The following is a 23,283-nucleotide window of genomic DNA, read 5'->3' on the forward strand; positions in this document are numbered from 1 at the left end:
AAACCTTTGAGAGAGAGATAAAGTGGAGAAATTGCCCATTTCAATCTTCAGCTTCTAACTGTCATTTAGACTTTGCAAAATGAATGATAGCTAGGAGCTGATTGGCTGCTAAGGGCGACTTCTACACTTTATCTCGCTCAGAGGTTTGATACCTCTCCCCTTGACACTTTTGCACAGCTTAGATATTATAAACAATTAGGAGTTTTTATTTCTTGGTATATCTTCATAATTATGATGGAAGTTTGGAGCTGCCCATGTTTATCTCAACAATATCCACAGTCAGGCTTTGTACAGGTCAAGCCTATATTTGCTGGAAGGGGATGCCGGAGCCGATATCCCAAAGGATACCAAAGGTTTTGGTAACCCCCGGGGAGGGATAGGGTTAGGCTACGGGGTGGGTGACTTAGGGTTAGCCACCACTGGGGGGAGGTTAGGGCTAGGCACCCCCCTCTGGAAGGTTAGGTTTAGGGTGCGGGTAGGGGGGGTTAGGGTTAGGCACCACCGGGGGGAGGTTAGGATAAGGCACCACCGGGAGGAGGTTAGGGTTTGGCACCACTAAGGGAGGGTTAGGCTACAGGGAGGGTGAGTTAGGGTTAGCAACCACTGGGGGGAGGTTAGGCTTAGGCCCCCCCCCGGGAAGGTTAAAGTGCGGGAAGGGGGGGGTTAGGGTTAGGCACCACCGGGGGGAGATTAGGATCAGGCACCACCGGGAGGAGGTTAGGGTTAGGCACCACTAAGGGAGGGTTAGGGTTGAGGGTTAGGGTACTTACCAGCCCCAGTTGGGGTCTTCAGAAAAACTTTGGGGCCAATAGCTAGTGAAACACCCTGTATATTTCCTTTAGAGCACAGTGTATAAAACTTGGTTTCATATCATGTGATATTACGTTCACACCAGAGGCATAACCAGGGGTGACAAGAGGGGCAGGTACAAAGTAACTGGGCCTGTTTTTGCCATGAAATCAACTTAGTGAGGCAATGACCCCTTCAACAGTCTATGAATGAGGCAATACATTCCCAATGCTTCATGACCACACTCCCCTCACAATGTGGTCAGCTCCCTACTCTGTACCATGATCCAATATTTCTCTAGGCGAATCTGGGTGTTTAGCAAGCATGGTAGTAGGGGTTGCAGCTACTTCAAAGTCCACAGCTGTAGAGGCCCTGTCTCTTATGTGGGAACCTCATATACATATGGAATATTTTCCCACTCTTGAATGGTACATGTAGCTCTTATAAAATGTCTAGTTACATCAGTGGTCCTCTCCGTAAAGTGTTATTTATGTCATAGATAGTAGTCCACTACCCACAATGGGGGTCATTCACTACAGAAAGATACCCTGTAAGATACACATCTTTTTCTACATACTCATGCGCGCACACTAATGATGCACTCATTTGCCAGCGATTATACGTAACTACTACCGATACCGGTGTTCTTCTGATCAATCCCTTTAGGAAATTACTTTTGCCAAAGCACTGTTTGAGCTGTAATATTATTGAGGGGGGGAGGGAGGTGCACATGTAACGTCCACTGAAAATCTGAATTAAGATCATCTTCGACAATGGGTAAATTTACTAAGCAGCGCTTTTCAAAACCGCTGCGTCTTTGGCACTTTTGACCGCTAGATTTAAAGGAGCAATAATATTCTGTAGAAAACGAGTTATGTTTTGTATTGAATATCGTTGACCCTTTAAATCCACAGGATAAAAGCGCCAAAAAACGTGGCAACTTTAAACAGCGCTGCTTAGTAAACTGGACACACTAAGCTCATGACCAGGGTGGCACTGATCTTACTAAATTATAGTAATAGATTTACTGTATCTTAATATGATGTACTATTTTACCTTTTAATCTTTTTTTTTCCCCAGTAAGACTAATCGGTCTGCAGTTGGGATGCCGGCGGACCTAATCCCGACAGCCAGCTTCCCGACTGCTTAATCCCGGTGAGGGTCAAATGACAGGCATCTAAATGAAGACGCCTGTCATATTACAGACACCGGGAAACATGCACCCGGCATCCCGATCGAAGGTACGCCGGGCGCAGAGCGCAGATGGCCTTGGGGGGGGGGGGGAGGGTTAGGTTTAGGGTTCCCGGGGGGGATTTAGGGCTAGGTAACCCCCCCGGAGATTAGGGTTAGGCTAGGGGGAGGGAGGGTTAGGGTTAGGCACTGTCAAAGCCGGATGATTGGCTGAGGCAGAATCTGTTTACAATCGGAATCTGCAAGACGCCATTTTGCGAATGATCTCCCAGCGCCATTTTAAGTTACAACTCACGAGCTAAGTACAGATGGCAATGTTTTTGGTAATCCTTTTAGAAGCCATGACAAGCCCATTCTGGGGACAACCTTGCATAGAAAAATATCAAAACAAACACAGTATCAGTTAGTAACTAGAAAAACAGCTTCCTGAGAAAAGGAATTAGAAAAAACAATACACCAGGAACTGTGGGTGTTTTTGCATGTAAATTAAGAAACCTCACATGTAGGCAGGTATAGCTATAACCCAGACAATGATCTGCACCATTGAATTTGTAAATAGGCAGAAGAAAACCTTTAGTTTCACTGTCAGACAGTCTGGCACCAGCAAACAGCTGGGGGTCTCCACCCTGTTTGGGTGTGAAACTCATTACTAATAACACATTGCATTGCAGTTTAAAAATGTTAGTAAGGGATGATATATATATATATATATATATATATAAAATATTAAATCCATCATAAATAAACTCACATGCATAAACACCACACATTACGCACAGTTGCGCAGTTTCACTCTACACTTCACTCTAAGGTTTAGCACATGATAAGCCAACCATGTTTGGTAGTGTACTGATCTACTCTGTCTCAACAGCTTTCCTGTGTCATCGGTGAGATCACAACATGCATTCTCAACTTATGCACTGTAGAGAGTTAAAACACCAAAATGTACTTTGTAATGTTAGCAGTTGCATGTAGGGGGAATAGGCTGTCGGAGGCTGACCTGTGTCCATTTGAATCAACGTGTTAAATATCCTGTAACAGATGCACCCGCAGTGGGAACCAATGAGACCATGCCAAACTTTTCTATTGTATTGCTTATCCCTGTAAGGGTATAAATGTGCTTACAGACTCCAATCTGGAGTCTTCATGCTGATGCTGTTGATGGAGGTTTCTTATGGATGCCGGTAACTGGTCCCAGTGCGCGTGCGTATGTATAACTGTACATTGGGTCTGTATAATTTCTTTGCGCTAAATTGTCTTTAGATCACAGCGTGTAACATACTGTTTTTATGTTGAATATTACACTTTGTGCTTTGGAAACACATTTTCATGGTCTGAAGGTTTTTATTTTACTGTATGACTGTGTACGCAAATAGCGTCAATTTTAGAAGGTATAGGCAGGACTTAGAAGGTATAGGAAGGATTTACCAGAGGTTTAATACCGTCATAACAGCACCCCCCCCGGGGGACTTAGGTTTAGACGGCGGGGAAGGGGGGGGTTAGGTTTAGGCACTTAGAGGGGGGATTAGGGTTGGGCACTGGGGGGGGAAGGTTATTGTTAGGCACCCCTAAGGAGGGTTAGGGTTAGGGGTAGAATAGGTTGGTGAATACTTACCTGGGGACGATCAGGATTTTCATACTTGTCGGGCTACCGCTGTCAGGATTTGAACTGCCGGGTATGGGTCCGGCGGTAAATCATACCGATTCGAGCTACTCATAGCGATATGAGAACCTGTGATTAGATGTCTTACAAATTGCTCAGGAAAGTGTTTTAGAAGCGTTTCAGAAGGCGTTTTTTAATATGCTTGGTGATATTGCATCATGTACTGTTCATTACATGAACATTAGAAGATTTGGAAATAGTCAGGGTACCAGCAAAGAGCAAATGTCATAATCTTTAGAGGTATAAATTACCAGCAGATGTTTTTTTAATGCCACATAAAGTATAGATTCCAAAACACAAGAGTGACACCAGCATAACCTTTACAGGTTTAGGGCTCCATTTAATAACAAGTTATTTGCTTGTTATCACTCGTTACTAACCTTAAATGGTGGTCCAAGCAATCAGCTCCTAACTGTCATGTTACAGGCTGTATTTGAAAAATGACAGTTAGGAGCTGATTGGTTGGAGCACCATTTAAGGTTAGTAACGAGTGATAACAAGCAAATAACTTGTTATTAAATGGAGCCCTAACTTTTACTTCTCAGTGTAGTGTAAGCTCTAAATATGTCCCTGAATACCAAAAATATTTAAAATCATTGTAGGGCCTTAAACTACTAGTTCTCTCAACATTTGATCACATACTAGAAGACACAGATAACTCCACCTCATGCTCCTTCTACTATACTATCCATCCACGTGGCTGAGTCTAACCTGTTTTATGGTAAATTTGCAGTATAACTCTGTATTTGGAGCACATAGGGGCATCTTCAATTGGGAGTGAAGTTTAGTGAGGCAAAAAAACTTGCGTCTCTGGCACCCAATTTTGAATGCGCGCTCTCGATACCCGCGGACACCAATTAAAAAAAGTGGTCGCGGGGTTTTCAGCTCTGAAAACCGTACAGCGCGAGAAAAACATGAAATAAAAAATCTTAACTTACCTGCCCGGGGGAATCCGGTGGTCTCCGCGGCTCCCGGTGGTCCATCCATGGTAGGCAACAGGGGCTGGTGGGAGGGGTAAGGGCTGCTGGGAGATGTAGTTCTCCCGGCGGCCATTTTAGGGGAGGGGGGGCACACAGACACTGGGGGGCCACACACACCAGGGGTCACACACACAACACTCATACACACGTACACTCACTCATACACACTTACAAACAGTCACACACACTGACATACTCACCCTGCAGAGGACCCGGCTTTCGATGCTGGATGCAGAAGAAGATGCAGAAGACAGCGCTGCAGAAGGTGAGTAATTATGGACTAATTAAGCTAATTGGATACTTCCAATTGCTTAATTAGTCCTCAGGGGGGGTGCCGACGGGGTCCCAGAGCAAGTCCCACTGAATTTCCCCCAAAATAACGATTTTGGGAAAAATCACACTTGCTCTGGAGGTGCGTGAAAAAAAACCTCCCGGGGCACAAAAATGAAAAAAACACGCACCTAATTGAATAGCAAAAATCCCGCACCAGCAGGTAAAACCTTACAGGTGCGGGTTTTTTGCTATTCACGCACCCAATTGAATATGTCCCTTAGTGTTAGAAGTTTTGGGAGTTTTCAATGCACACAGGCCCTAATTCAGAGCCGGACGCTCTAACCAGAGCGCTCGCTCTGAATCAGGGCCCACCTCCATAATTATGGAGCGTACTCCTGGACGCTCGTATAGCTGTGGGTCACCACCCACAGCCTATACGAGCGTGCAGGATGATGGTCGCGATGGTCTTGACCATCGCGACCATCGCCACTGCGAGCCGAAGCCTGCGGTTGAGTTTCTCAACCGCAAGGCCCGGAGTGATTTTGGCTCTATCAGAGCCAAAATCACTCCCACTGACATCACTAGTGATGTCAGTGGGGCCGGCTTCTGACGGTAGGCGCTCCCTTGGGAACGCCTCCATCTGGGAGGCACGCCCCCGGCACGCCCACCAAAGGGGCGTGCTATCAATCAACATCGACAGCACGCCCCCTTTGATCAGACACAACGAGCGAAGGAAAGTCGTTCGATCGTCGCGTCTCACGCATGCGCACCATCGACCCACTTGCGAGCGGACAGCCGCTCACGAGTGGGTCTGAATCAGGCCCACAGTTTCATGGCAATGGGTAGGTACGGGATGCCGGCGCTCAGAATATCGGCGGTCAGAATCCCAACACCGGCATCCCGACAGGGTTAGTATAGAAATACCTGCCGGTAAGTAACCTAACTCTTCCCCTACCCCTCCCTCCCCGCAGCCTAAACCTAACCCTCCCCCCTAGTGCCTAACCCTAACCCCTTCCCCTAAACATGCAACTTGCCGTCGGGATGCCGGTGGTCGGGCTGCTGGCGCCAGGATTCTGAAGGTGCGTACACACTAGACGATATTTTGCACGATTCGCCCGATTTTGACGCATTGGAACGACAAATCATGTAACACATGTCCAAATCGTGAGTGTCTACTCACTATAATGATGCCGATGTGCGTCCCTGCGGGTCGTACATCATATCTTCAGATCTTGACCACAGCAGGTAAGATCTGCCAATCTTGTACACGACGCACTGAAAATCTTGTACAAAACGCACAATAGATCGTTAGTCAGATTGGACACTTTTTAGCACCATATGGTGTCCTGGAGTGCCAGGGAGAGTTCAAGGGAAATCGCTCACAATAGCGCATCGTGAGCACATCGTCTAGTGTGTAAGCACCTTGACTGGTGTCGGGATTCTAGTGCCAGCATCCTGACCTCTGGGATTTCAACTGCATCCCATGGCAACAGACACCAGATCTGTGCATGCTGACATGACAACCCATCTGGCCGGTTGTTTTGTGGGTTTAAATAGCCACCAGTAAGTTGTACTGGAGCAGGTGACAGTTCTTGCTTTGAGTGTAACTGAACTTGCTTCCCTGCTTACTGCCTCTTGTTGCCAATTAGATCTGTCTTAACTATCCTATCTATCTATTTGTATAACCAATTCTTGTCTACACTACCAACTAACTATCTTGTCTGCATAGTTACCATCTTCATGTACTAGTCCTAAAGTGTGTCTGCATCCTGTCCAATATAAGGAAATGGCAATAATACCCTATGGTGATAAGCTTTTACTACCTGGAGCTAAAAACCTGGGGGCATCTGAGAACCATTAAACGTATATAGCTTTAACGGAAAGGCAGATTGCTGTAGGTGTAGACCTATTGTAGCAGTTCTAGAGCTTTTATCACCTCTCTACAGGTATTGCCAGAACACTTAGTAGGCACTGGTTTCAGTGCCTGACCACAAGTTACAGTATGGCAGGTGATATCGAACAGTTAGCCAATATTGTGTGGCCTAAAATGAATTGGCTCATTATTGGGCATATTGATAAATGTCATTGGAATATGATTTCTGCCACTATCCAACAACCACATTAATAGAACCCAGTGATGCCGGAGCAGGTAGCTCAGGTCGATGGGTTAAACAGACAGAACTTATCCAATATATCCAGATGTGTGTGACCATATTGGACACAAATCTTATTGTTTCATGGGCCCACGTTTGGTGAGCTATGGAGTCAACTCTGGTACAGTACATTTTAACTCTGCCTTACCATCAAATTCAATAAAAAAATTTAAATCTTCCACTCACCTCCCTTTTTGCAAAGTCCAAGCATGGCATAATATCCTCTTGGTAGATACGTGACAGGAAGGGGCAGGATCTGTCTAGAGTTGGGCTCTCTTTCCATTCCATAAACTCAGAGAATAGGAGGGTGTCCACCTGACGGGACAGCATAAGAATCATCACCACTAATGCTCCATATAAAACTAATTATTTTGTCTACACTTGTGTAAAGCCCAGAGTAAAGCCAACACATTTATCAGCCTAATTCACAAGATATAAAAAACTCCACAGCAGCCAATAAGATTTTTCCTTTAATCCAGTGGTTCTCAAACTCGGTCCTCAGGACCAGGACCGGCTCGAGGCATGTTCGACCAGTTCGGTCGAACAGGGGCTCCACCCCCTTAGAGGACGCACCATCCCAGCCATTCCCGATTTCAGCAGGACAGTCCCGTTTTTCGGGCATTACCTCACTGTTCCACCAAAGCGTGACAAAGTATCCCGCGGGCAGTCAGGAGGTTGGGCACCTCCGCGGCGGTGCCGGCCCCCGGAGAAGAGGAATGCATTCAGTGCAGGAAGAGGGCTGGGGGCAGCCCAGCTAGTGACGTAGCCTGACGTTAACAAGAGGCATGCCATACAGGTACGTCCCCAATTAACACAATTTAGGGGGCATGGCCTAAGATAATTAGGTCACACCCCCATTTTTTTGTTGCACGCGGCTTCGCAAAGGGCGCATAAGTTCCGTCCTGCATGGGGCGCGGCTGCCCCTGGAGCCGGCCCTGCTCAGGACCACACACAGTTCACATTTTGTAGGTCACCCAGCAGGAGCACAGGTGTATTCATTACTTACTGACATTTTAAAAATTCCTCAGGTGGAAAGAATTATTTCACTTGTGACTCTATGAGGAGATATGGAAAACATGCACTGTTTGGGGTCCTGATGACCGAGTTTGGGAACATGTACTTTTTATCTGATATCCAATCCTTATCCAAACCAAAGGCCTCAGTGTAACAATCATTCAGAGCAGTTATTTGCACTTATGGATATCCACCATCTTGTTAGCTTAATGTATTACTGCACAGTTTTACTATAAAGAAAAATGGCCCTAAGAGAGACCGATTGTCACAGACATCAGCACGTCTACGCTAAATGGTGCACCCTGTTTCTCCGGTGACATTGGAGTTCAGGAACGGCTGGGTGATTTCAGTAGGACTGCGGAAAATGACTGACATACTTCTGTGTTCTCACAAATTGTTATTCAGGTAATCATTGGGAACAGAGGGTCTCATTCAGACACGCTCACGAGCGCTGGACGCTCGCAAGCGGCTCGATGTCACCCCAATGCGCATGCGCACGACGGAGGGAGCTCCGTCGTGCGCATGCGCGAGACCCGGACAGCGACAGCCAAGCTGTCGCTCCGGGTCTCGCACCAAAGGGGGCATGCTGTCGATGGTGACTGACAGCACGCCCCCTTTGGTGGGTGTGCCGGGGGCGTGGCTGCCAGACGGAGGCGTACCCATGGGAACGCCTACCGTCTGGGACCGGCCCCACTGACATCACTAGTGATGTCAGTGGGAGTGATTTTGGCTCTGATAGAGCCAAAATCACTCCAGGGCTTGCGGCCACGAGACCCTACCGCAGGGTCTCGTCGCAAGCCCGATGGTCGCGATGGTCTTGACCGTCGCGACCATCATCATGGACGCTCGCATAAGCTGTGGGTGGTAACCCACAGCTATGCGAGCGTCCAAAAGGCCGCTCCACATTTGAATAGGACGGCCCTGATTCAGAGCGAGCGCTCTGGTCAGAGCGTCCGGCTCTGAATCAGGGCTACATTCTTTTGCTTTATCAGTTTGCCATTGTAGAGATTTTTACTAAGTGAACCAGAGCAGTATTGGTTTTAGAAGGGTGTGGTATAGAAGATTGACAGTATCTACATAGAGACTCATTAGATTGACAACAGATGGTAGACAGACAATATGTCAACAGGGATAAAAGGTTGACAGGCAGTGGCAGTTCCAGAGGTGGGGCTGCAGCACAGTCCAAAATTCAAATAGGGTAGCCACATTAACTGCCACCCTAAAAGCTGCCAAACATCGCCGGCCGGGACTCACTGGCAGTTGGTGTGGCTCCCCTACTTCAATTTTGGACTGCGCTGCAGATCCACCTCTGGAGCCGCCACTGTTGACAGGTACAAAATGTCGACACACATATGGTTGACAGTGCAAATGGTCGACAGGCAAATTGTTTACACACATATAGTTGACACAAAAATGATTGGCAAATGTTTTTTTTTTAAGTCTAATCTTCACACTAACCCTAGCCCTCCTTCAAGTGCCTAAACCTAACCCTAGCCTAACCCTCCCCCAAGTGCCTAAACCTAACCCTAGCCTAACCCTCCCCCAAGTGCCTAAACCTAACCTAACCCTCCCCCAAGTGCCTAAACCTAACACTGGTCTAACCCTCCCCCAAGTGCCTAAACCTAACCCTAGCCTAACCCTCCCCCAAGTGCCTAACCCTAACACTGGTCTAACCCTCCCCCAAGTGCCTAACCCTAACCCTAGCCTAAAGGCTCATACACACTAGAAGATGTGTGTATGAGCCAACCTCGTTAGCGACAGACTCAGCGGGGTTGCCGGCATCGACAAGTGCATACACACTTGCCGATGCCGGCAACGTCGAACAACGGCGGGGGGAGGGCGGGGCAATGCTGCGTTCGGCAGCATGGCATCGTTAACGATATCCCCAGATTGAGCTGCATGTACATCCGACTGGGGATATCGCTAACGACTCACGGGAGCGCGCATCGTTAGTCATTCAGACCATACACACTACACTATATGAACGATATATCATTGAACGATATCGTTTATATCATTCACTTTTATCGTCTAGTGTGTATGCGGCATTACCCCCCACATGTGCTTAACCCTAACTATCCCCTTTCACAGGCTAACCTAACACTCTAGCAGGTGCCTAACCCTAAAATTTTGAAAAAAATTTGTCGGCAATTTTGGTGTCAACCTTTTGTCTCTGTCGACCTTTTGCACTATAGTCCACTTGTCAGTCAACCTTTTCTCCCTGTGGACCGATTGCTTGTCGACCATCTGGTGTCGACCTATTGAGTGTATATCTAGAGACACTCTCGTTCTTTAATCCAGATACCGCTTTGGAAGATCCACTTTAATAATATATTAGGAAGTGGTGTTCTCCACTTGCAACATACAGTACTTTTCCTATCAACATTATTTATAAGGCGACTCTGTGGATAAACAAGGGGCCAACTTTTACAGTAACTACTTTGTGACGGAATTATGAGGTATAGTTTCTGATGATAAATATAGGTAACAGGAAAAAAAAGGTCAGGTGATGCATTCAAGAAGACAACTGAAGAGTTGAGGGAAGTAATGGGGACCATGTGCCGATTTATTCATGTGCCCTCAGTAAGGATGATAATTGCTCTGCAGAGGCTTCAGTACAGAACCAAGAAGGCAGGTCCCTCCGCCCTCTTGGTTCTCACCTTGCACTATTCTTTCCTCCTGAGAGAGATTTACTTAGTACTTGGGAGCTGATCTAGAGATGGATGCTATTTTCCCAGCATCGGATCAACTATGTGAATATAGGACATCTGAGTTACCCTCAGGTTACTCAGGATGTCCGGTGAAATCACGCTGCCGGAGCCAGTGAAGCTGCGTTCAAGGATGCAGCTACTGGCTTCGGCATATCCAGAAAATGTGGCCGACATGCCACCTTTTTCTGGAACGCTCAACACCACCATCTTATCGCCTCCCTCAAAGTTGGCAGCATGGCAATCATGTTGCAGCTTTTGGGGCACAGAAACAGACCTGCACATGAGCAGCGCGGCTCATGTTCATGGGCAAATCTGCAAACATCGGAGATGTACGGTAATATCACATTTACGTATATCTCTAAATTAGGCCCTCAGTACCTCAAAGATTAAAGTTTAACAGCAGTTTTATATTTGCTTTTGGAATACTGCACCTCTCAGAGACTTTTGGAGACATAGGGGTAAATTTACTAAAGTGAGGGTTTTTAGAAGTGGAGTTGTTGCCCATAGCAACCAGTCAGATTGTAGTAATTATCTTTTAGAAGGTGCTAGATAAATGATAAGTAGAATCTGATTGGTTGCTATGGGCAACAACTCCACTTCTAAAAACCCGCACTTTAGTAAATATACCCCATAGTCTAGATAACAATTCCAGTAATACTGGACTTATTCATTATTATATGATGCTGTGTTTCAGAATTCTTCTTTTTAGAATTAACATTTAAAAATTAACAGTTTTATCCTTCAGCATTCTGGAAGAGAGATGGTTTCATGGCCCATATGGGGCCTTTACAATTTTTTTCCACTTGTAATGGAATTTCAGTATTATATATTATATTACACAAAAGCTTTAGTTCCCATCATATTAACCGGCAGTACCTGGCGGGAAGAAGTAGAGGAGGAAGACTCGTCAGAGAGAGGCCATCCCGGCTCGTAGGTTATATGGACAACCTTTCCCGGGACAATACAGAGTAGCAATGAAAGGAGAGATGGAACTGCAGAAAACTGAGAGACGAGGAAAAAAGAGAGAAGGCAGGAAAGGGGTGAGAGACACAACACAGACATAGAGACGAAGAACAAGACACACATATAAAGAGACATACAGGAGCAAATGTACTAAGCTCTGGAAAGTGATAAATTGGAAAGTAATAAACTACCAACCAATCAGCTCCTACATGTCATTTTCAAACACAGCCTGTAACATGACAGTTAGGAGCTGAGTGGGTGGTAGTTTATCACTTTTCAATTTATAACTTTCTAGAGCTTAGTACATCTCCCCCACAAAGAGAAAAATATATATAAAAAAGGCAAAATAAACATAAAGATGCTCAGAAATTAATATGTAGGAAATAAAAACAGTAGGGAGGATAAGATGAAGGGAGCCTTACAATAATCAGAGATACCAGGTGTGTTTATAATCCTACTGTTGGAAGATTAAGGTGTACTGTCACCTAGACCCAGCAAAGGCGGCAATTTTGAGGCTGGAGATAGTAAATTCAGAAGGAACCAGTTACATCACTGAGAATGTAGCCGATCCAATTATTAAGAATCAGTGACATCACTGAGGTTGCAGCTTATCCAATCACTAATCACTGAACCAGTGACATTGTTTATAATGCATCTTATCCAACCACTAGCAACCAGTGACATCACTGATAATGCAGCCTATCCAACCACAAGCAACCAGTGACATCACTGATAATGCATTTTATACAATCCCAAGGAATTCAGCTTATCCAACAACCTGTAACCATTCACATCACTGAGAATTCATGGCCAAATATTCATTTTGCTGCATTGACATAAATAATTGTTAGGCCTACAAAATTGCTGCTTCTGCTGTATGTCAGTGATGTACCTTCTATAAGCACATACAAATGTAAGGACGTAGTACAGAAAACAAACATTGGAGCTATACGGTGGGTATGAAAGGGGTCTGGATTCTGACCGCACCCGCTATTATCAGTGATATTTTTAATTTTAATGTACACAACTTTGTAGCTGTTCCCCCAGCAAACTTTGCATGCAACTCCATTGGTTCTGTCCTTATAATAAACCATTTGATGTCAAAGACAGCTGTGTTGTTTTGTTTTCCCAGTAGTCCCTGAATTATGGCCCAGAACACCGTATTTATTCAGCAGGGCACTTTCATGCTTGGAGAAATTGTTCCAGAAAAACATAAAATATTTGCATTATAATTACTATAATTTGTTATTAACCATGAGCAAGTGAATAACTGCTTTTTGCCAGTAGTTACAGATTTGTTAACATTGGGGCTCGTTTCAGACTGTCGATTGATCAGGTTCTAAAAGGTTTTAACTAAGGTGAAAAAACTGCATAGGCAAAAACAGGCGAAAAAGTTTCTCCACCAAAAGGCAGGAGAAAGGAAGTGCAAAATCCCTATTTTTGAGTAAAAAAATGGGGACTAGGGGCCTGATTCAGACCCGGGCGCTTTGCTGCGCTCGCATTGAGCGATTTTTCGCAATCTGCGCATGCGTATGGGTCGCAATGCGCGTGTGCGAACCAGTCATTGCGATGGGAAAGTGCTCGCCCGTAGCCTGCAGTCAGGCCGCTATTTTGAGTGACTGACAGTGCCGTTTGTGGGTGGTAACGGGAAGGTGCTTGAAAACGGGGGTGTGGATGTGCGAATGCAGGCGTGCCCGACCGTCAGAACGGCGTTTAATGGGTGTGCATAATTAGCAAAGTAGCGTCATTACACACGTGACTGGGTAGTATTTTAGCCACAACTGCTCACAATGTTGTGGTGGGAAAAGGCTACCGCAAGCAGTGCGAGCAGCTTCGGTGGCTCTCGATTACCCCGATTAATCCTACAACTGCCGGAGATGACTGTGCTGCGAGTGGCAAAAGGGTGTCTTTATACAGGTGCGAGCGCATAGTGCGGCCGCTCGTTATTACTTAGTGGGCGACTTTACATGACGCAGTGCGAGCACATGATTTAAATAGCCGGCGACTTTTAGCCAGCGAGCGGAGGCAAATAGCGTCCTGGTCTGAATCAGGCCCTAGGTTCGGAACCCTTTGGCCACCCCCCCTAATGACTAATTAGGCAAAAAAAAAATGTAAACATTTTCTAAATACCCCCTAAAAAACAATGTCATTTTTGGGGTGAAAATGCAAAAAGCATTTGCAAAATTATGCTAATGTACTGGGACAGGTATTTTGGGGTGCTCTATGGATGGGACAGGTGTTTATAGGATTGCAGGAGGCTGCAGCAGGTGTATTTTAAAAAATTAATTATTCTGCACTTTACAAACCACAAAATATACTAGTATCCATTTACATGTACCCCCAAATTAACCACCGCAATTATTTTTCATAAAAGACATTGCTTAATATCATTTTTCCACACTTATGCAAATATGCATATAACAGTCCTTTGACTCAAAATAAGACCCCTAATTACTTTTATTATAGCTAATAATACAATTCTATATTGATTCCCTGGATGAGTTAAGCTTTATTGGGGGTACAGACTGATTTCCCACCAAAAAACTGACCTTTTCGCCAGTTCCGCTATTCGCTGCATTCGCCTATATGCTTTTTCGACTGTTTTACTATTGAATAGGGCGAAAAGCGGGTGCGCGCATTGAGTAAACAGGCGAGAATTTTGACTCAAAACACGAGAATGAGGCTAAAACATCGCGCTTATCTCCAATCGCGGCTTTTCGCCTATAATTGAATTAGTCTCTTAGATGGTGTGACCAGAATCAATTTAGATGGGACTTCTTGGGCTGAATTGTGTCTCTGTGGATGCTGTAACTGTTACCCTACTAGTGGTCCCCAATCTTTGCTGCACTGGGACATTGCCTACTTCTTTATAATACAAATATGTTAATATATTGAAACAAAAGAAATCAGAATAAATGATAACTATGAGTAACTTGTCAAACTAAAATAAATTACAGCTAATTCAGTTGTTTCACTTACAATTAAAATATACTTGAAATATAATGCCCATTGCATGTATTTATCTTAATTTCAGAGTTTCCCCCTCTAACCTATAAATTCTTGCAACACGTTGATCCTGGTATCGGGACGCGCTATTTGAAAATCACTGTCTTTTTCATGCTAGTTTATTGGAAGACAGTTGGAATCTTGTTTTAAGCTACGTCCATTCTTTCTCATTAGGGGGGAAATGTATCAAACTTTGGAGAGAGATAAAGTACCAACCAATCAGCTTCTAACTGTCACTTTGCAAACACAGCATGCAAAGTGGCAGTTAGAAGCTGATTGGTCTGTACTTTATCTCTCTCCAAAGTTTGATACATCTCCCCCTAGATGTCTTTGGAGCAAATTATAAAATGCATCTTTTTTTATCAGAGCTTGCATGCTGAATCACTGCAACACCGTATTTCAGCAAATGTAGTGACTTTCCCCTAGTTTTGGAAAATAATTTTCTAACTTCAGCAGAACTAGCGTGGTAGAAGGAGACCAGGACCAATAGTTGGGAGGCCTGTCTCCCTTTGAAAGCAGTTTGCAGATGCTGTGAGGCTGCAGCCAATTCCTCATGTCCTTCAGCTTACTGAAGCTTCCTCTTGTGATCAGGCTCTAGCTGTTGTCATAGTAACCAAGAGGCCAGTGAATAGTCAGCATAGTAGACCGCTTTCTATTGGATACTATTAAGGCAGCCAAAGAATGATCAGAGGTAGAGGGAGCTTCAGTAATAGGAGGTGAGACACTGTCTGCTTCTTATGTCTAGTTATATTAGGCCCTTGATTAGTAATATAGAATGAAAGCAAAACAAAGATGAACTAAGGATACAGAAAAATAAACACATTGACGGGAAATAAAGAGGAGAAGAAGGACAAGTACAAACAAGAAGACAGTACATGTTACAGAGAAAAGGATACATGATGTAAAGATTTGGAAATACCAGAACAGGAAAGTATAATGGAAGACTGTAACACAGAATGGAGAAAATCAGAAAGAGTTAGAAAACATTGAGATGACTTTAGAGGTTCTATTTCCTGTGCACGCATGTTATGTACAATTTCTAGCCTACATGTGCTGGGATGTTAAATAGCAGAGTAGCAGGGCACTAGAGGTAATCCCCCTTTGTTTTATAATATGTGTTTTCCATGGACGTGCGGTCAGGGTAGGCAGAGGCTCCCCGGTTATATACCCTCCGCTATCATACTTCCTGTCACGCTCCAGAGTTTTCATATAAAGACTGTGTTTTTATACATGTGTGCCTCCCCAGCCAATGACCTCACCGCACGTCAAACACACACATATGTAGTAAGCTCAATAGGTGTCTCTTGTACTATCTAAAGCACAAACCAAAAATAAGAAAACTCACTGATTTTTGGTGTCAAATTGCAGTGCCAATGTTCAAATAACTACTTACATTTAAAATATTACTTAGAGCAGTATCCAATTAGCCTCGAACATTGTTCGGGCGCTAATTGATCCCCGCTATCTGAGAAGAACGGAGATTTTATGCCGATTATCCCAATTTTCACCAATTTTTTTTTCCACCCTATCCTTTTATTTTGGTAGAAATAATAGGATAGTTCTCCCGAAAACACATAGGTGCAGCGATAAGCTCATGTGTTTTCGTCTTGAAAAAGGTGATAAAAAATGCAATTATCGTGGATTCTTTTTCGGGACACATCAGCTGCCGAAAAATAAAACCCCGATAAGTACGTCAGGCCGACTTCGGGGCTAATTGGATAGCCCCGGGCGAGGTAATTAGCCGTGGTAATTTACTGCGGCTAATTGGATACCCCCCTTAGCTATTATGCTTTATTTATCATTACCATAAAACGCAGCGCTCTTTCCCAAGTACGTATTCATTATGTATAATTCATCTTACCTCTTTTGCCTCGGTGCTGATTGGCTGGGCCGGAGGAGCCAGAGGCATGACGGCTGCACATCCTGCGCTCTTGTTGCGAGCATGACCTTTGCGCAGAGCGTTCTTAGATGGGCTCTGGAGCTGGGGGTGCAGCTCCCGGTTTGGGGAGGATGGAGTGGAAGTGATGACCAAGGTCTTGAGAGCCGTGACTTCAGCTTGCAGCATGTCAATCTGAGCAGACAGGTGACAAAATCAACATAGGAGCAAATCTGCAGCCGGGCCTGCAAAATATTTCCACCCAATGAATGAGCCGTTACCTTCCCGTGGGCCTCCCGGAGTTGTTTCTCGGATGCAGTCTGCTTGATATTAGCGTCACGCACCATTTTGTGAGCCTCCTGCAGTGATAGAAAATAGAGGAGAACTGGGGATATGAGAGAGACATTACTTCCCACACCAAAGACTTAATGGATTTAGCCTCATGGTTCCAGTAAGACATTTGCGATAACTATGAGATGTGAAGGACATGAATTATGTGGTTGGAGGGGCATATGGGTCCTACCTTATTGCTGTATTATTATTATTAACAATTCAAAATGAACTTTTAGATAATTTTGGGATTTATGGGGCTGAATAAGGTAATTGATTTAAAAAAAAAATATCTGTCCAGGTTAATTCAGCAGTGGAAGAAATATGAAAAGTAAGTAAATGGATCATGTTGGGAGCTGTTTAATATTATTGTGTGAAGCGGGAAAGTTTACAAGTCATCTGAGGGATGTTACCAAGGAGGGTAAATTGTTTTCCAGCAACACAGCTGTGGGCATTTATCTAGCTAGTTTTATAGGTACCGTACAGCTAAACTCATCTGTCCTGTAGGACATGGCAGTGACTTACACTCGCCATTCAGTGGTAGGAATTCTCATCGGAGGTCCTGACACTAGAAGGGGCAGAACCTAGGTAATGAGAGATAGGGCAACTATATGCCCCCCTCTAATAGTGTAATTAACTCTGATGATACTGTAATCACTGCTCCTCAAAGTAACTCACTGCTGCCTCCCTGCCCTGTACAGTATATTACAATGTGAATACAGATTCAGAGGAACATTCTAAAAGATACTACACATATGGGAAGTGTTAAGGTCCCTACACACTTGGCGATGTGGTCATGATGCGATATTGTGTCCGATTTCCCCTTGAACTCTCCCCGGCAGTCTTGGGCACAATTTGGTGTTAAAAAACTGTCCAGTGTGACATACAATCTATCGTGCCTCATAACTATTCCAGTGCATGGTGACTGAGATTGTCACATCTGCCCTACAGCACGGCAGATCTGAAGATGCGATGTACGACCTGCGGGGACGCGCAGCGGCATCGTGATCGTGAGTGGACACTCACGATTTGGGTATATTTTACATGATTTGTCTACATAATGCGTCAGAATCTGGCAAATTGTGTAAAATATCGCTAAGTGTGTAGGCACCTTTATTGTAAATGCACAGATCTACATGACTTGTGCAAAGCTTTGTTGAGCAGTATTAATACCATTGTTGAACACAATGGGATGGTTAGAAAAATTCAGTGTACATTTAGATATCCCTGTGGAGGCATGTGGATAGCTGTACCTCAAATAAACTAGCCGTCAGCTCCTCCAGTTCTTGCTCCAGTTGCTCTCTAACCTTCGACAACCTCTCGCACTCCTCATCTCTCAGTTTCAGCTCCTAAGACGAGGATAGGAACGTTCAGGATAACGCTAATAACACCGGCATGCATGCAATGAGTGGTGGGATGTATCACATGCAAAATGTGATACTTGAGGCATCCCGTACACTGGCAGAAAACAAAAAGGAGCATACCCAATTAGCCGCGTGGCTAATTGTCATCTCGGACCTATTCAATTAGGTCCTGCATCCCAGCATGTCAACCCCAAAGGGTGCACAGCCTCAGGAGCTCTGAGGGAGAGTCTGCGTTAAATCGCACCCTCTGGGATCTAATACGTAGGGAAATCCCAGAAATTCCAGCATTTTACACAGAATCTATGACTTACCTACATTTACCGCACAGGGAAAACATTACAACCAGAGCTTTTCCCCACGCTGCAAACAATGAGCCTAACTGGATATGCCCCAAAGACATCAGATGTAATTGTGTTGGGGACAAAGTAGCTATACAGTATAGTTGTAAGTCAGGATAGAGTTTGTAACTGGTCCATAAAAAATAATGTTGCTCAGTGTTACTATTCCTAATAAATAATTACTTTTACAGTATGCAATATGTCTAAAAGCAAAAAAAAATAAAAATTAAACCAGCATTAAGGATAAATTGTCGCCCGGGTCAAGGAAAAACACCTAGCCCAAAACACTACTTATTGCAAATATCAATTAAATGGAAACTAAACTAGTCATCTAGAGCAGAAAAATATGCTGATAATGTAGAGCCATTAAGGTTTAAATATTTGAAACATGAGAAATTCATCCACAAGTATAAATTCATCCACAAGTATAAGAGGCATTACACATGGAGCACCCAGGGTCAAATTCTGCCAGAGAATCATGTACAGTTCTGAGCCCGAATGTGAAATCAGGGGACTATTCTACACAAATGTTTTTAAAAATGACGTTACTTTGGTATAATCATGTAGCTGACCTGAAATCAGCCCTGTCAGTTATAGTAATAACCTTTGTAGAATACAGAATGGGATTGAAATGCCGGTGGCTGTGTAGCCGTCAGTTCAAATCCCGACAGCACTATCCCAATGCGGAGGAAATCCCGATAGCGGAGGTAAGTAATCTAATCCTCCCCTCTCCTCCCCCTAACCCTCCTTTAGGGGTGCCTAATCCTAACGTCCCCTTATAGTGCCTAACCCTAACCTACCCCCGTTAGTGCCTAAACTTAATCCCCTCCTCCCCACACCCTAAACCTAACCCTCCCGGAGGGGTCCTTAACCTCCCCCCACAGTGCCTAAACCTAACCCCCCCCCATCCCAGGCTACATCGCTGCTTACCATTGGCGCTGGACGATCGGTCCGGCATCCTGTCGGTGTCCCGGCGTCGGGATTAACAGAGGAGTATATGTTAAATCCCCAACCGGGATTGTAGTGTTGGGATTATGACCGGCGGCCGTATCATAGCTACATCCCGTAGAATACAACACTTTGCTAATCACAGGGCATATCTCTGATGTCATTGGGCCTCAGTTGTGACATCAATGCAGACATGGGGGCTGATTTAGCAAAGGACGCAGATTCAAGTATTTACGCAGATTCACGATTATTGTGCATGTGCAGAATGGGTCCTGCGAGATCGCAAGCAGGCCCGCCTCTGCCTGATTGACGTCTCTGCCTGACAGCGTCCATGGACACAGACTTCCTGGCCTCGCAAGCTGGCCAGCCTGCATAATCTGAGGCTTACTCAGCTGGCCAGTGCCGCACAACATGGTCGTGATGGTGATCCCAGGCTACGATCTCAGTCGCAGCGCTGGGATCACAGATACTGACAGAGGGCATCTCTCCACTTCAGATGCCTCCTGCAGCATTAGAATTTTAGCAGGACGGAATTGCAAAGCCCCTTATGTGCGGATTTGCAATTCCTTCCACTGCTGATCAGCCCCATGGTCAGATCATGAGGGTCTGAAAAATGACAGAGACCAAAGAAAGAGACGTAACTCCCTAGGTTTCCCTAGAGGGATAAAAACCTATATACAACATATACATTCCTCAGTTAAGGTTGCTCTTTACATGACATTATAATATTATTGAGGGAAGCACTGAACTGTAACGGCCATGTAGCAACAGCACAAAGTCACCAAGCAGTAGTTTAATGCATGACTGGTTAAAGGATGAGACGCCATCATCATCCGATGACATATTAACCTGCAACAGTTACATTATGGGACATATTTATTCATCTTCGGGAATTAGTCCTTATAATTGTAATTCCTTATTGGAGCGGCAATAAGAAAATAAGGATCACCAAAATGTAACCATAATCACATACAGAGACAGGGAAACGATGGGGGCTTGTCCCTATGATGTGTAAAGTGATTGCTAATGCAATAGAGTATCTATAATGGTCTATGTTTAATATTTACCTCTAAGGAGTCCCGCCTCGCCCCCCCCCACTTAAACCGCTCCCTGCGATAAAGTAATTGCTAATTGGAAAGGGACACAAAGGTTGAACAGTTCTTTGCAGTATGGGAAAGCTATATAGCGACACTTTTAGTGGCTGTTAAAACCCAAATTCATGGCTCTTTTTCAAATACCACATGATATATGCTTCGAATGGTGGACAATGGGCCTGATTCAGACCGCTCGCAAGTGCACAGCACTCGCAAGCGGGTCGATGTTTGCCCCTGCGCATGTGCCACGTCCGGCGTGCGCATGCGCGAGCCCCAGCGAGCGACTGAAGTTCAGTCTCTCTGGGGCTCGCTACAAGACGGGGCGGTTGTCGATGTTGATTGACAGCTCGCCCCGTTTTGTAGGCGTGTGGGGGGGGGGGTTGGGCAAACGCAGGCATTCTCAAAGGAACGCCTGGCGTTTGTTGGCGGCCCTACTGACATCACTAGTGATGTCAGTAGTGGACTTCCTGCTCTATTAGAGCAGGAAGTCCACTCGGGTTTGCAAGAGCTGAGACCCTACAACAGGGTCTCCTCGCAAGCACGATGGTCGCGATGATCGCCATTTCCAGCCCGCTTGCACAAGCTGTGGGTGGTCACCCACCACTAAGCGAGCGGCCTGAAGAAAAATAAATAAATCCCCGCCTTGATTCAGAGCGAGCGCTCGCTAGCAGCGAGCGACTCTGAATCAGGCCCAATGACCCTCCGATAGCTATGTAATTTTATATTACAATAATTCATTTTTCGATTGAGTTAGGGGGAGAGGGGTTGAGGCGAGCGAACGCATCTCTCTTGACATGTTGGACTTTGTTCATGTACTGCATTGATTATTTTTTATCTCCTCTATTTTGGTAAACAAAATATGTATTAAATTATACGAAGATATTTTGTTTATTTCTAAATTTTCAATGCAGAGGATGTATCTATTGATAATAACTATTTGTTCTATCTATATGTTTGCTATGATTATATGTAAATACATTGCTTAAATAAAAAATATTTGGGGAAACATTTTTTTTATTGCTAATGCGATAACTACCTCTGTGCTTACAGCCCGGCCATGATATTGTACATGCCCCCGCATGTACAATATCATGGCCGGGCTGTAAGCACAGAAGTACAGAAGCGGGGCCATCAGTACACGCACGTGCGAGCGTAGAGTGTGGATCCGGTAAATTTTTGAGGAGTGTAGCCAATAGGCTACAATGGTTAATACCATCTGACATTATTCCAATGTAAGGGGTGGGGGCACTAACAGGGATTAGAGCTTCACCAAAGGTGGAGAAACTCTTCAAGTACTTGATGTTGTCAATGTCTACAAAATATTTTGGTCAATGTGGCAAAAGCTACACTTCCCATATAAAGGACACTGGTACAGATATGGGTACTAGTATTAGGACTATGGAATATAATTGCTTGTGATGCAATAGCACAACATGTGGCGTGTTTTAGTATCAAGAAATAACTTACATTTAAGTATCAATAACAATACTATGATATTTTTACAGTTATACTGTCTTGCTCAGGGCTGTAGCTAGGGTAGTGCAGCCGATTCCATCGCACAGGGCACCACAGTGCAGGGGGCGCTGTTTGGGCCTGTCAATTTTCTGTTTATTATCATTCTTGCTTGTAGCTTCCTCTTATTTCATCCCCAGCATCTCCTGGCCTCTCCTATCTCTTCCCTGGCCCTTCCCCATGAAGCCATGGCCCTTTTTTTGGGTGCATTATGTCCCTTTGAAAAATGAGGGGGCGCGCCAATGTTCTTTCTGGCACAGGGCACCAAAAAGTCTAGTTACGGCTCTGGTCTTGCTTAATATGTATGTGACTTTCTTTCGCATGTGGGACCGTTGAGATTGTGATAAGTTATGTGGAATTATCTGCACAAGCATACCTCCTTTGTAGATCCACACCCTGCACAGGACACAGCAATAGACACCTGATTAGGAGTTAATGCTCAGGGCTAAATAACCGCACTATTTGAAAATCGTGCAGCACTTTGTCAATGTGCTTTCTAAACAGTGATCAGCCGTATCAGGATTCATTGCAATACCCACAGCTACAGCTCTGGCACAGATATAGCACATAATATGACCTTCTGAGCCTTCAGAAGCTCCTCTCTCAGGATTTCCGACCCCTTTTCTCTGATTTCCACCGAGGAGCTGCGTAAGCGGGATAAGTCGTATGAAGGGGTCTCTGTAGAATGCTCAGTCATGGGTCTTGAAGTTTCAGGTCTGGGGGAAGTAGACCAATCCTCAAATGAAGGAGAGTGGTGCAGCTGGGGACCCCCATCTAACAGAGGGTTCTGCCTGTGGTAAAAGAGAATAGAATGTCGGTCTCGAGGGAACTATATCACATAGAAAAGAAAGCTAATACCTTTGTGTCAGGAAGTGGTCCTTTCCTGTCATTCACACAGAGAGGGCTGTCCACAGGAGCGAGAGATCGACATCCTCAATCAATGAAAAACACACATTGCCATAAACCTAGAAATCTGTTCAACATTTAGTCTAATGTTATTCTCCTCGCTGATCTAGAGTGCCAGCAACATCCTAGAACAGACAGAGACTCCCAGCAACACAATTGCTTGCACTATATA

The 23,283-nt window shown here is 44.8% G+C and overlaps 1 protein-coding gene across 4 annotated transcripts in view; it reads right to left on the bottom strand.

Moving 5' to 3' along the window:
• The window catches only part of RAB3IL1 (RAB3A interacting protein like 1), a 42,178-nt gene that overhangs the window by 18,198 nt on the left and 697 nt on the right, over positions 1 to 23,283 (bottom strand). For 2 of the 4 annotated variants that reach the window (XM_088454546.1, XM_088454545.1), the window contains exons 2-7: positions 22,783 to 22,996; positions 18,203 to 18,298; positions 16,901 to 16,978; positions 16,605 to 16,814; positions 11,651 to 11,776; positions 7,236 to 7,364 (exon numbers count right to left, since the gene is read on the bottom strand). In XM_088454546.1, the coding sequence (XP_088310672.1) occupies positions 7,236 to 7,364; positions 11,651 to 11,776; positions 16,605 to 16,814; positions 16,901 to 16,978; positions 18,203 to 18,298; positions 22,783 to 22,996 (853 nt within the window). The remainder of the gene's footprint in view (positions 1 to 7,235; positions 7,365 to 11,650; positions 11,777 to 16,604; positions 16,815 to 16,900; positions 16,979 to 18,202; positions 18,299 to 22,782; positions 22,997 to 23,283) is intronic. The other 2 variants (XM_088454548.1, XM_088454547.1) reach the window with 1 other exon arrangement.

Source organism: Taudactylus pleione, unplaced genomic scaffold (genome assembly GCF_031769625.1).
Source record: "Taudactylus pleione unplaced genomic scaffold, aTauple2 ptg000619l, whole genome shotgun sequence".
NCBI lineage: Eukaryota > Metazoa > Chordata > Amphibia > Anura > Myobatrachidae > Taudactylus > Taudactylus pleione.